This window comes from Mus pahari, chromosome X, assembly GCF_900095145.1.
Source record: "Mus pahari chromosome X, PAHARI_EIJ_v1.1, whole genome shotgun sequence".
Classification (NCBI taxonomy): domain Eukaryota; kingdom Metazoa; phylum Chordata; class Mammalia; order Rodentia; family Muridae; genus Mus; species Mus pahari.
Window position 1 is genome coordinate 109,520,688 of NC_034613.1, and position 15,411 is coordinate 109,536,098.

The 15,411-nt window shown below is 34.2% G+C and overlaps 1 protein-coding gene across 2 annotated transcripts in view; it reads left to right on the plus strand.

The window, feature by feature from the left end:
• The window catches only part of Diaph2 (diaphanous related formin 2), a 696,731-nt gene that overhangs the window by 292,602 nt on the left and 388,718 nt on the right, over positions 1-15,411 (plus strand). For both annotated transcript variants that reach the window (XM_021188630.2, XM_021188631.2), the window contains one exon: positions 11,497-11,598. In XM_021188630.2, the coding sequence (XP_021044289.1) occupies positions 11,497-11,598 (102 nt within the window). The remainder of the gene's footprint in view (positions 1-11,496; positions 11,599-15,411) is intronic.

Below are 15,411 nucleotides of genomic sequence, written 5' to 3' on the forward strand. Positions count from 1 at the left end.
TTGTAAACCATTGTTTTATCAATTAATTTTCCTTTTGATGGAAAAGTAGTAACATTTCAGAATTTGATATATACAATTAATTCCTCTTTCTAAGTTTATTACAAACTTGATGACTTAAGTTTTACATATTTGATTAGTACAGATCACAATCAAAATTGTAACTCATGAAATCTGTTTCTGCTTCACACTCAGTTCCAAAATTCCATGGTTAGGCATTGTACATTAGAAACCTCAAACATTCTCATTTTTGAAACATCTAATTATATTACTATGAGGTGGCTTTTTCTCCTTTATCACATAGTAGCATATTTGTGTGGATTATATCTAGAGCTTAATAAAGTTAACATACTCAATATCTGCTTGCTTAGCTTTAAAGTATGCCAGGTAAGTTAGATAACATCACACAATCAATCTGGAATCAAAACTTAGTTCATATGATTAGTTCATTGATGTTTTTACCACACTATTGTTTACCTAGCTTTCTTCCTATTGTGGTATATGGGTGAGTGACTGACTTGAATTTACAGTTAGAAAGGAATAATATATGTCTACTAAAGACTTCTTGTCTAAACATATTATAAAATATCTCTCATTAGAAATCAGAATTAGATTTAATTACATTTTAAAATATCATCTTCAACACATGATGTGCAAGCATCATTATTTGTACTCTGTAATAATTATATAGTTAGTTAAAAAGGAATGAGGACCTGGTATTACTAAATGCAATGAAAGATACTTTGAATTCTATCTCTCAATAAGTATCCTTTTGGTATGTTGAAAGTATTGTTTTACTATTACTATGATCATTATTTATTTTAATTTACATGAAGGATTCATCATGATGAACTCATCTAAGCAAATAATATAACCACTCAGTTATAAAGTATGAATAAATATTTTGTTCTCTATAACTTCTCTGAATTATAAATATATATATATATACATATATATAAAATCTTCACATATACCATTTAGTTTGAAAAATTTACCCTTTCTACAACTTGAATAAAAACAAATGCATCCATATTAATAGCTTTGTAAATAATTTGCTTTGTTGGAAAAGCAAGTAAGATGCTGAATATTCTTCCTCTGTGCATTATTATTTAGGGTTTCTGTTGCTGTGACAAAATTTCTTGACAAAAAAAAAAAAGGAAGGAAAGGGTTTGTTTTGCTTAGAAACCTGAAGGAGTTGATGTAAAAGTCATGGAGGAATGCAGTTATTCTGGATTTGCTCAGCCTGATTTCTTATTGCATTCAGAACCACCAGCCTAGAGTTGGTGCTAGGGCCTCTCACATGAATTACTTATTAAATTCGTTACACACTAGCCTACAGACTAATTTTTAACCCAAATTTTAAATTAAATATATTTTGCTCATATTCTTTCCCTCTCCCATGTCCTTTCAGATCCTCCCCTTTCTACCCACCCAACTTTAAAATAGTTCTGAAAACAATCCAATAAAAATGGCAAAACCAAGAAAACAAAATATTATGCCACCCAAAAGGGGGAGATCTCACACACACACACACACACACACACACACACACACAGAGAGAGAGAGAGAGAGAGAGAGAGAGAGAGAGAGAGAGAGAGAGAGAGATTCAGTCCATTGTATGTTAGTCAACTGCTGACCCTGAGAAGTGACCTGCAAATGATTTATATATCCAGTGTCATTCCAATGGATTTTTTTCCTCTCCTAAGAGGTATAAATCACAGTTCAGTTGTTAATCTTTACCCTATTTGCTGAATTTTCATTCATTCACTCACACATTATTTTTTAAAATATAACATATATAAACAATCCCATTAATGTTGGACAATGAAAAACATCAGGAATGGAAGGACCCAAAAGAAGGCCCTCCTGTACCTCAAGCCACCATCCCATATGACCCTCCTCTTTCCCTCTGAATTCTGCACATTATCTCTTAGTATTTTATGTTACCTATAGTTTCTAAGTTATTCCACTCTGCATTCTCCTAATCTAATAACTATTCTGTCTAAAAACTCTTCAGCTCAGTTCCTCTCTCAGCTCAGTTCCTCTCTCAGCTCAGTTCTTCTTGCCTCCATTCTTCTCACCCCAGTCCCTCACTTCTGACTCTTTTCTTTGTCCTCAGCCCTTAAACATATTCCAGAGACTGCTCCACCTGGGGATCCATCCCATCATCAGCCACCAAACGCAGACACTATTGCATATGCCAGCAAGATGTTGCTGACAGACCCCTGATATAGCTATGTCTTGTGAGGCTATGCCAGTGCCTGGCAAACACAGAAGTGGATGCTCACAGTCATCTATTGGATGGAACACAGGGTCCCCAATGGAGGACCTAGAGAAAGTGCCCAGGAAGCTAAAGCGGTCTGCAACCCTATAGGAGGAACAACAATATGAACTAACCAGTACTCTCAGAACTTGTGTCTCTAGTTGCATATGTAGCAGAGGATGGCCTAGTTGGCTATCAAAGTTAGGAGAGGCCCTTGGTTTTGCGAATATTTTATGCCCAAGTACAGGGGAATGCCAGGGCCAGGAAGTGGGAGTAGGTGGGTTGGGGAGTAGAGCAGGGAGGGGGTATAGGGGACTTTCAGGGAGGAAATTAGGAAAGGGGATAGCATTTGAAATGTAAATGAAAAAATATCTAATAAAGATAAAGAAAGAAGGAAAAAATCTTTCAGAATACATGATCACATGTTAAAAAGTTCATCTAAAGTTTACACAGAAAATCAAATCATAAATTAAAATAGGAGTTTACAACAAAGAATATTTATACACATATCCATTAGGAGTAATTATCTAGCTAAATATCCACCACCTGTTACAGATCCACAGGTTCACTGAAGGTTTAAAACCATAACTAAGTTAGTAGAGAAGTTTTGTATACATAAACCTGGTCAATATTTTATCTTCTATCCTAGCACCTATAATAAATGGTTAGTTCCCTTGTTAAGACCTTTGGTTAATTGTTTTGCAACCCCTTGGAATGTGCTCTGAGTAGGAGAAAGTCTGGTTACCACCTAAGAGCAATTAACAGGTGACACTTAGGAGACTGGCAAGAGTTTGCAGCTTTGACTATTCGAAAAGGACCTAATAATAGTCCCACTATAAAAGAGCTTAATAATCACAGATAGAATTTTAGAAATTCTTACAGGATCATCATTAAAATTTAAGTCATCTATTTGTCTATATAGCAACACTTCAAGACAGTAAACCTTCAGGGATCTGCATAGATCTGCTCCAAAGGGGTGTACTATTACTTTGTAATTGTTATATATGTTTAATAATAACAGGAAAAAACATATTAATAGCAGGAATCTTTCCTAAAATGAATCCCTTACAGCTTTGCTTAATAAGGGCACACCTGTTGCAGATTATAAAATAATCTGAAGTAGGCCATTTCAGGATGATCACCTGCTAGTTATTAGCTTGTCCCATTATGTCTTCTGACACATATCTTTTTGTCTTTTTATGGCTTTTATATCATTTTGTATGCATCTTTCTAAATACAACTTGCTTACTCTGTGATGCTTCTATACATATTTTCAGGGTTGATCATTTGGAATTGGATAACCAATAATAAATATATTTTTTCTAAAACTGCTTCTCACTTTGTATGTCAGAATGCTGTTCATATTTATTTTGTCATATTTATTTTTATCTGCTTTTTTCTACAATGCCATTACTGCCTATTCAGAATATTTTAATAAGGTGCTGATATTACGACTGTACCAACATCTTTGCCTTTTTATGTTTATTTTATATAGTCGTTAGTACCAGTCAGAGTTATAATTGAGTATACTGCTTCTATGGTAATTGTTATAATAAGTTTGATAAGTATGATAGCTTTTTAAATAAAGCATAACTACTCAAGAAGATAATGTTGGTTGTTGAGAAATTATAGTTTGGCATGCAGAAGTTATTTGCTGTCCTAAATTTATGAAGAATGTTTGAGGTATCATAGAATAGATATTGAACAGGATATGTGTAAAATGAAAATAGCTCATTCTCTTTGTACAGGAACAGTAAGAGTTCCAGAGAACACGTGAATTTTCTTAAATAATTCTGGGGGAAACTGCCAGTCATTTGTCAGACATCTCAAACATGGATTTCTCTTTTGTGGTTTTATGCCAAGGATTTTGTTGTTGTTGTTGTTGTTGTTGTTGTTGTTGTTGTTGTTTTAACTAGTGGTGCTGTGTCAGTTATGGTTAAAAGGACAGACGCTCAGGAGTTTGGTAACTTAATGCAGATGGGGCAAGCTATCTCATTGTAGTGACAAAGTGTAATTGGACAACATTTGGAGAAAATGTTAGGTTAACAAAAAAGGAAACTGCTTAACCAACATAATACCAGTCATGCCTTTAAAAAACATACTTGTATACTATGTTGTGTATTTAACATTAAGTCATTTTATTTGGGAATTTGCATTGGCATATATTTTCAAATCATCTGTACATGCCATCATCTATCAGTATTATTTTGCATTTTTTTGTAGAGTAGGGGAAGAGTTAGCTATATAAATATTTATAAATACGAGCACACATCGCTAGTTGAAAAGAAAATCCTATTTTGAAGATTGCAGAGAAGACTGTTATTGTTTTTGTATCTGTTAGAAAATCAGTGCTCCTGGCCAAATACATTTTTATGCATTATTTTCATAGACAATTTGAATATTGCTTTGAGGTAGAAATAGGAATATTTCAAAGAATACAAAACGGGACTTTTTTGGCAAAACCTAAATTTCTGTTTGATGAGTTCCCCTTTATCATGTAAATAAATGGCAGAAAGCATGACCTGTTCATGATCATGTGACTTTTTTCCTTATTCTTTTGAAAGTTGTGGATTTCTCCATGAGAATATTTGTCCAATATTTTAGAACAGTATGAAATATTTAATAATTATTTCTGAAACAACAACCATAAGATTAGACCTGGAGTAGTTTTTGTGTTTGTTTGTTTTTAAATGCTTTCATGGTTGTTGTTTAGAGGAAAAACAAACTGAAAATGGTTACATTCTTTTGAAATGTGAGGAACATAAACTAAAATATTCCATGAAGTCTTACAGCTAACAACCTTCAACAGTGGTGGAGGCCCACATTTAAGAGCTCTGCTCCAGGGAGTGTGCTGTTTCACACTGTCCCTCCTGCATGGCTCAACAATGGGAGCATACAAAGGTCTATTCTTAATCTTTGAGCCATCTCTCCAGTTCATTATCAAAGGAAGTCAGGACAGGAACTCAAACAGGATAGACACCTAGAAGTAGGAGCTGATAAAGAAGCAATAAAGGGATGCTGGTTACTGGCTTGCTCCACATGGTTTGCTCCTCCTACTTTCTTATAGAAACGAGGACCACTCCATTCTCAATGGACTGGATCCCATAAAACTCCCATAAATCACTAATTAAGAAAATGCTTTACAGACGTCCTTATAACCTGATCTAATGGAAGCATTTTCTTGATTGTGGCTTCCTCTTCTCAACTCACATTAGTCTGTACCCAGTTTACATTAAACCACCTAGAACATATGCACACATGCATACACAACTGTTTAAGCTCCATTCTGTACAAAAGTGTGGAAAAACATACCCTAATAAGGAGTAATAATGAAGAATTTGAATTTTCTGTTCAAGCAAGTATAGAATGTTGTGTTAAAATGGCAGAGACATAGCCGAGTGTTTGAGAAAAACATCCTTTTCTAAATTAACAAGCACGTGTATACTTATCAGTAGAAATTAATATAATTTTAGTATCCTTGTATTCATCCTCCTGTATATGGCTAGAAAATCCTGCAAAAATACATTTTTAAAAGAAACATTGGGGCTCATCCAGTTATGTAGTAAATGATAGACTTAATCCCATGGAACTTAACCCAGTTCTCTACTACTAAAATGACTTAATAAGAAATAAGACAAAAGAAAGAAAGAAAGAAAGAAAGAAAGAAAGAAAGAAAGAAAGAAAGAAAGAAAGAAAGAAAGAAAGAAAAGAAAGAAAGAAAGAGAAAGGAAGGAAGGAAGGAAGGAAGGTTATATTTTGTCAAGAAGGAAAGGTCAGTATGGTTCAATACCTTTACTTAAGTAACCTTTACATGTGCAATTAACATTTAAAAGAAATAAAATTTTGGAAGCGTTATAGAGTAATTGCATAAATGTAAAAAGTAGTGAGAAACCTTTGGTCTGTTAGGAGAAATTCCTTCAAATAACACTGACAGTTATCAGAAAGTGAATTTGTGATGCATAACTGATGAGAAAAAAAAAATCTCATTTGGTGGCATACTTCCTGCTTTCTCCTTTGTTGTTCTTGTTCTTCTTCTTTTTTTCAGTAAACTTCAACTTACTGGCATTTTCTAGGATGAAATTTTCATCCTCACACTGAATTGATCTTTAAAACACACATTTTGAAATAGTTGTTGGGGGTGAGGGAGCATGCTATTAAGCAGCAGCAGGGGAGGGAGAAGAGGAATTGATCATGCTGTAAAACTTACAGATCATTTACCTATCATCCAGTCATTTTTCAGAATCTGTTTCATCGAAAGGTTCACTTTTTGTTTGTTTCTTGTTTCTACTATATCTAGCTTTCTCCCCCTGGCACATATGGTGGGTATATGAACTATTAGCCAAGCTTTGCAATTTATTTACAGATCAGAAGTAGTTGCAATATAAATCAAACACTAAACTCAAGAGCTGTTTTTTTTTTTCTTGTGACGAGACCTTGGTAATATGAATTTTATAATACCAATCTGATCTGTTTGATTACATGTCTATATAATTGGTCATTGTTCCTGGTAACATTGTTCTCTGGTAGGGCTTCATTTGTTTGTTTTCTTGTTTGCAGAAGCTTCTAAGTTGAATGTTTCTAAGTACCTCTGCAAACAACCTTCCCATTCACCAAATGAATTTTGCCATTACCATGTAGCAGCTCAGGATGATTTTTCCCCCATTCCCTGTCTAAAACGATTCTAGCAGTAACTGTAGAGAGACAGAAAGATTACCACTTGATATATAGAAGCATTTTATGTCAAAAATACATGTTTTCTTTTATGGAATATAATGGAAGCATGGCTTTTCCTTTCATCATTTTCTTGGAGGTGAGGCATTTAAGTAAGGGTTGGAATCAAAATCAGGACATGTGACATATTTCTCCTTTCTACGAGTTTCATGGGCATGAACATGTTTGGAGTAATTAGCCTGGGCTTACTGTTCATTCAAGAGACAAATGTGTTGTCCCCTAAATCATTCTTTAGAAGTTTTCTGGTCTCAGTCTGCTTGCTACTTCTTTGGGGATCCTTGGGTCTCAGGAGGAAGCTCAGTAGTCTGTCATAGGATGTCAGGCTGATTCTCAGGATCAGCCCATTCTTTTCATGCTGACTCTGCTGATCATTCTTCCTCTTTTTATTAGAAGTTTATGATTTTTGGCCATTCCCTCTGATGACTGCTTGCAGCATGGATTTCCTAGTTCTTAACTCATTGAAGCAATGTGTGTGTCCTTCATATTGTGGTGCCTTGTTTTCATTATGATTCACATGCAGAACCTACAAAATATTACTAGTTATATACATCTTATGCTTTTCTTATCAAATGATACCTTAAGTTAGAATATATATCAAACCCACTGAATGCTTAAATATTTCATATAGCTTTTCAGAGAAAGGAAAGATGAATCATCTCTATTGGGTCTGGTTTCATATGAGTTAATCGATTATAGTGAAACGTGAAATAAAATAGTAAAAATTTTGACATTCTGAAATTTTATTTTAGACTTGATTTTTTTTCTTAATCATATCTACAGTTAAAATAAGTTGAAATGTAAAGTTTGAAATGTGCTGAATTACATTATTTCATTATGTTAGCCTTTTTAATTTGATTGCACCATAGTGAAAAGTACTCATATTACCCAAGTGGATCTTTGTTTTTCTTATCAGTATACCAATAAGCACATTTTTGAAATTACTAATTGTCATACTTTCAAGATGTTATAAGGTTCTAGTTATTGGACTGGAGAGATGTCACACCTCAGTGTTTAAGAGAGCGCCTGTACAGGTTTAGTTACCAGCATCCACAATATACAGATCACACTTGTTTATAACTACATTGGGATCTGATATCTGAACTTTTTATACATTGTATTCATGTGGGCAAACAACACATAGATACATATATACAAAGTATTTGCCTGGCATGCACAGGTATGCACAGGTGTTTGTCCTAGCACTGCTAAAAATAATTTTTAAAATAACTGAAATAATACTTCAGTGATTTTCTTTGTATAAGACAATTATATTAGTGAATTAAAGTATATGTATTTGATTTCATTTCATTTTTATATTATATGTCATTATGTCCATATTTTAAATAGTATCTTATTTTAAATAGCATAGTATTTTAATACTTGTGCCTTAATACAATGGTATCTATTGTATATGAAAACATTAGTAGAGAGACCGAATTGATTGGGAGGAAAGAAAAGGTGAATGGCGGACAATTCGCTCATTGTTATATAGTGTACTTGGTTTTCCTGGTTTCTATTTGACACTGACTTACTTCTTTCCCAATTTTGTTTTGTTTGTTTTCCTTTGTTGTCCAGGATACCTAAAATATTCTATATTCTTGTTTCAGCCGCCTTGGTCCAGAAATTATAGTCTAAACCTACCATACCAGGTCTCTGCATACATTTTTTTAATTATGAAAAAGTAAATAACATCTTTAAAGATAAAAAACTTTAATGACTTTACCTATTGTTATTAATAATCGAATGAAAAACACATTCCATTGTTCTGAACACATCACATCTATTTTCAGGACTTCATTCATCTTAAAGAGAAATTCTGTAAGCAGAAAGTCCCTATGTTCTCATTGTCCAGTAACATCACTTGTGTTTTTTATCACTCTGAAATTGGCTTCTTCTAGATATATACTATGAATCACATACTACAGTATTTTCTGCCATCTTTTCACAAGTAAAATGTTTCAGGAATTGTCCCTATTTTACTAAGCATCAAAAGTTTCTTCTGAACATATACTGCATTTTATTGGCATATTGCTCTTATACAGATGACATTTTCCGTCTTCTAGATAATGAATAACAATTCTATGAACATATGTATACAACTCTGCTTTCAGTTCATTTGTGTACAGACCTAGGACTATCCAAAGATTGAGGAAGGTATTAGTATGAGGAAACATTGTGAGAAACTGAACATTACAATTGATTACAAGGAGACTGGCTGGGGACGTGGCTTAATCTAAGATAGCAGCTAGCAGAACACACAATTTGTGATTTGAAAACTTGATGCCCTGGAAAGGCAGTGATGTGATTCTACACTTAAGGGACCTCCAAACTGGGGTGCTACTCTCTGGACACTAGATTAGGGACAGAACATTCTCAAACACCAATTTTCTACGCACAAATCAAATTCAAAGAGACCCTTTATTAAACAAGTCAAAGAAACAAGGTAGCTGAATTTAAATCAGGCAGAAACAGCATTGGATAGCTTTGCGAGTGTTAATTTTAACAGAAAAAAAAAAACGTGGAGGCTCATGTTAGAATGAGCTAGCACATGTTGGTACTTTCTGATGATAACATTTTCAGGCTATTCGTCTTGGGTTCTATAAGAAAGCATGCTGAGTAAGCCAGTAAACAGCACCAACCTGTGGCATCTACATCATATCCTGCCTCAAAGTTCTAGCCATTTTTGACTTCCTAGCCTGACTTCCTTTGATGATGAATGATGATGTAGAAGTATCAACCAAATAAATCCCTTCCTCTCCAACTTGCTTTTGGTCATAGTGTTTCATCACAGCAATAGAAACCCTAACTAAAATGTCAGCATATTTTATTTTCATTTTTTTCATAGAAAATATTGTGGTAAATATGAAATAATAGTTTTGTGAATACCATTTTGAACCTGTTGTAAATTGAATCGGAACTAAATTGAATTTTACATCATTTATTATCTCTGAGAAGTGTGTGTGTGCATGTGTGTGTTTTGTGTGTGTGTGTGTGTGTGTGTGTATTTTGCTTCATATGAGGTCATATGATGTAAAGACAAAAAATAAGTTTGACCTTTTGTTTGTATTAATTTTCATTGCTGATGAGGAATTTTTCCTAGATATACAATTTTAATTGTATTTCTCAGGTGATTATGTATTGTTAAATTATTTGATTTCTCTCTGGCTCCTATGGTTGCTTTTGAAAAGTCAGGTACTTGAAAAAGCACTTGTATGTGACAAATCATTTCTCTTCTGTTACTACATACATTAAGACTTAACTAGTTTTTAAGTAGTTTACTGTGTACTGTAATGTGGCTCAGTGAAGATCACTATGAGGTTAGAATATGTAAATTGATGAAGTTATTAAGTGTTTATATTCATGTCTATGACTTTCAGATTTAATCATTGGTTTGTTTAAAATATTTTTTTCTATTGCTTTTTCTCAGTGTTTCTTTCTTTTGAAAATACTGTGAGGCAAGATCTGGTGTACAGTATATGAATCCATAATTCTCAGGCTCGATTTTTATCCTCTACTTTCCCATTTTCCTGAATTTGTGACCCATTTTTCAAGAGCTTATTCATACATCATTTCTACAGAGGTTCTTCCTATTGTTATCTAGAACGTGTTTTGATGATTTTAGTCTCTTATATTTTATTAGGATATTTTGTACACTGATCTATGACCTATCCTAGTTATAAAAAAAGAACCTGATCATATAATAACAAAGGAATAAAAGCAAAGTATGTCACATAGAAAATAATAATAACTGAGTATTGCTACAGGACTAATGAAACTAACTTTATGAATTAATTAAGCCACCTAATAAGAGGAAGATTTTAACAAAACAAACCTGAAAATGTGTAATTTAGGAGTGATCTACAAGTAATTTACATAAGATAACAATACCAAAAACATTTGGAAAGGCAGTATTAAAAATGATTCAACCATGCCTGTTTAATCACTCACATAGAAGATAGTACTGAATGTTTGAATCAGAACACATCTTGTAAATAAAGTTCTCACTAGTCTTTAGTGTTATTGATGGTTTTCCTTTCTTCAGCTGCTTTTACTAGTGCTGGTATCAAGTTAGCAAATACTAAGTTAGCAAATACTCCTTCCTCTTTATTTTAAACTATTTGAGAAATAATTATTTTTTATAGTTTAAGTAGTTGAAACAATTACTCTTTGAATCTATAAGGTCCTTGCATTTTCTTTATTTGAACTTTCTGATTTGTGACTTAATATCTTTTATTTATCAGTATATGCAGGTTTTTCATTTCTTTTTAAGTCTATTTTTATCCTTCGTGTAGAAATTAGTTTTTCACTCTAGATTATCTGATTTGGGGATATATAGTTATAAAGAAATGTATGGGTCTCTAATATATTGACACTCCTTCCTTTCAGACCTAGTTTATAAAATTTTTAATTAAAAAGGTTGAATTAAAATATGACTATTTGAGTTGTCCATAAATGCTTAACAATTTTACTAATCAACCACTCCCGTTTTATATTTTTCTTTTTAGAATCTTGTAAAATATCTTCCTGAACAGAACGTACTCCGAGAACTAGGCCAGCTTAAGAGTGAATATGATGATCTCTGTGAGCCTGAGCAGTTTGGTGTTGTGGTATGTATTGATTCCAAAGGCCTATGATTTTACATCTCATGGAGAAAAGAAATATAGTAATAGATGTCTTTTACTTTATAACTTTATAATTAAATATAATAGTGATTTTAAAAAATCTTTACCTATGATATTAAAAAGTAACTAGGTTACTTTTAACATTTATAAAAAATGCCAAAATATCACGGGATATTCTCTTTACCAGTGCTGATATTTAATTAATTTAATATATGAATGCATACAAACTGGTATGCTATATTGCACTGACTAATTTTCTTCCCCTAAGTTTGGAAGTTTAGAATTTAACTCCCTGAAAACTTCGAAATAAGAGAGTAATATCTATATCTATATCTACATCTATCTATCTATCTATCTATCTATCTATCTATCTATCTATCTATCAGAAACTTTTTACTATATATTATGTAAAAAAAAGCACAAGAATTTTCAAATGGTCTTGAGTGTCATTAATTAATTGAGAGTTTGCAATGTGTTATTTCTGTCAGGACAAATAACATATAGATTCCTCGGGTACTTTAATCATTTTTCTTATCCCCATCATATGAAGTGCCAAAAAAATGACTATTTATTTAAGATGTAGTCATATGTCTTAAAATACCACAAACCTGTTATTCAAATAATTAGGCAGATGTATAAAGGGCATACATCAAACTTTAAGGCTTTTTTTAAAAGTTTATTTATTATTATAAGTACACTGTAGCTGTCTTCAGACACACCAGAAGAGGACGTCAGCTCTCACTATGGATGGTTGTGAGCCACCATGTGGTTGCTGGGATTTGAACTCAGGACCTTCGGAAGAAAAGTCAGTGCTCTTACACACTGAGCCATCTCTCCAGCCCCTTAAGGCTTTTTTTTTAAATAAAACTATTTCTTTCCAGAGCTGGGGGCTGAAACCACAGCCTTGCCCTTCCTAGATGAGCACTCTTCCATTCAGCTAAATTTCCAACAGCTAAAAGATTTTTTATTATTATTCTTCAGGTGTTCAGGGCAGATTTATTTGCTTTATGAGTGAGCAATTATTTTATAGTTTTTTGTTTATTTTACCTTCCTGATATTTTTCCATTTGTAAATAAAGCAGAATTTTTTTCGAACTACCATTGGACCTGTTTTTCTAAGAGTATCTAGAAAGCTTCATCCAAACTTTTGCATAATGTTCCAAAATAATTACCTTAGAATTAATCTGAGTTCCTACTTTGCAGTTTTAAACTCCTGTTCATATATCCTTCAATTAGATGGGGCTGAGTATGTTCTTTTTAGCAAATACAGTAAATGTTTTTTTTTTTCATATTTACAGTTCTTTTATTCTAGGGCATGCTATTGCCTACCTTGAGGTAGAAAGATTTGTCAAATCTTTGGAAAGGAAATCAGGCAAGCATATTTGGGATCAAATAGAACATATAATGGTCCTAGGGAGCATATTTCTCTCATTTTTAAATCAGATCTATTAGTCAACTGAATTGGCTCTGTATTATTTATTAACTAGTCGCACTTTACCAGAGTGCCAAAGAATAAAATTTGTAGCCCCAAGTCCACACTTGAAACCTAAGCAGCTCAAATCCATCTTATAATTGAAGCAGGGCTATACACTATCTGAGATTTCAGCTGCATCCTCCTGGTTATAAGTTTTACAGTAGGTATGCTACACAGTTTCTCAGAAACCATTTTTCCCTCAGTGCAGTTTATCTAAGAAGATGTATTAGTTTGTCAAGCAAGTCCTTCAGGAGGAATATCCTTGGTACCTCACTGAGGAAATGAAATTGGGTGGAGAGAGGACATAAAAAGCAATATACCTTTGGGACTAAAGGCAAAAATTGAAAATGGAAGAGATTTCTTGTTTATGCACATTATCATAAATATTTAAGTCTGTGTGTACATGAACTTCCCTAGTCTCCCCCTTTATTCTTACTGTACTTTCCTGTATATTAGATGTGGTGGGATCAGAGAGAATCTACATTATTCCTAGGCAGTTCACTCTATGTAAAGAGCCAGAAAATCAACTGAGAATTACCAAATAAACTTTAGGCACACTCGTCTTTCTTAATTATATAATAATAACCCGAATAATTAATTAATAGCAATTACTAATAACCTTAGCCTTTTAAATTTATGTAAGTCTCTGTAAAATGGGCAGTAAATATTTTTGAATTATGAGGAATGTTTTTTACAAAAGTATGAGCGAGAGGCTTTAAAAGGACAGAAAAGTAAAACATGCACTAAAATATTATCAAATTAAATTAGCTCTGTGAGAATATACTATCATCCTATTTACACTTTGATTCATATCAGCTGCCTAACATGAAGAAAGCATTAATAGGAGAATCCTCAACTTGATAAAACCCATCACCTTAGCTTTCTTCACCCATTGCCAATATTGCATAATATTGCATAGGATTTTTTTTTTTTTCGAGACAGGGTTTCTCTGTATAGTCCTGGCTGTCCTGGAACTCACTTTGTAGACCAGGCTGGCCTTGAACTCAGAAATCTGCCTGCCTCTGCCTCCCAAGTGCTGGGATTAAAGGCTTGGGGCACCACCACCAGGCTGCTGCATAGGATATTCTTATTAAAAAGTCCTATTTATAATTTCAATACCAAAACCCTTCAGTGTTTCCTTGACTTCAGAAAATAAGGTTCAAGCACCATGTTCTTCTCCTTTCTTTCATTTCTTACATTTCTTCTTCTGCCTTTCTTTCCATTCTTTTCCCTTCCCATGAACTCTTTCTTGTCAGTGACATGACAAAAGCATGTCTGGACCTCCTGTGTCTCTTCTGCCTCCAAAGCTGCTTTGTCTTTGTATCTCCCAGACTTGTCTCTTCCTTTATGGGCTCCAGTTAGCCTCCTGTCCTGACCTCTTAGGTAACCTCATCTGTGCCTACTCAGTGTGGTTCATGGATTAATGCTGTTGTTGCTCATGAATGAGCCCAGATCATGCTGGCCTTCTCCTCAGTGACTTTCTCTGCTCTCCCCTTTGCTGGGGTTATGGATACATGAATCTGTGTCTTTTCATGGGTACTGGGGAATGACCTTAGTTCCTTGTGTGCATATAGCAAACAACCAACCAAGACATGTTCCTAGCCATCAATCACCACAGTATTAACTGATTCTCAGGCCCATGTTTCTTCATGCTGCCAACCTTTCTTAGCTTTACCTATTAACCTTTGGTGGCAACTGAGCTCACTGTATGCATACATACATACTGAATTTCATTTGTTATGGGTGTGAACTTATTTCTTTCTTCTCAGAATCATTGTATGTGCTATCCTCTCTGGTTCCCTGTCTTTACCAACAGTTTTGAAACTCATTCTTGAAATCTTAGCTTAACCATGGGGTCCCCAGTAGAGGAGTTGGAGAAAGAAATGAAGGAACTGAAGGGGCTTGGAAACCCCATAGGAAGAACAACAATATCAACCAACCAGACCTCCCAGAGACCAAACCACAAACCAAAGAGTACACATGGAGTGACCCATGGGTCCAGCCACATATGTAGCAGAGGGTGGCCTTGTTAGGTATCAGTGGGAGGAGATGTCTTTAGTCATTGGAAGGCTCAATGCCCCAGTGTTGGGGAATGCCAGGAATGGAGGTGGGGGTAGTTGTGAGTGTGGGGGAGGACATTTATAGAAGCAGGGGGGAGGGGGGAATAGGTTAGGGGGTTTAGAGAGGGGCGCATGCCTTTTATCCCAGCACTTGGGAGGCAGAGGCAGGCGGATTTCTGAGTTCGAGGCCGGCCTGGTCTACAAAGTGAATTCCAGGACAGCCAAGGCTACACAGAGAAACCCTGTCTCGAAAAACCAAAAAAAA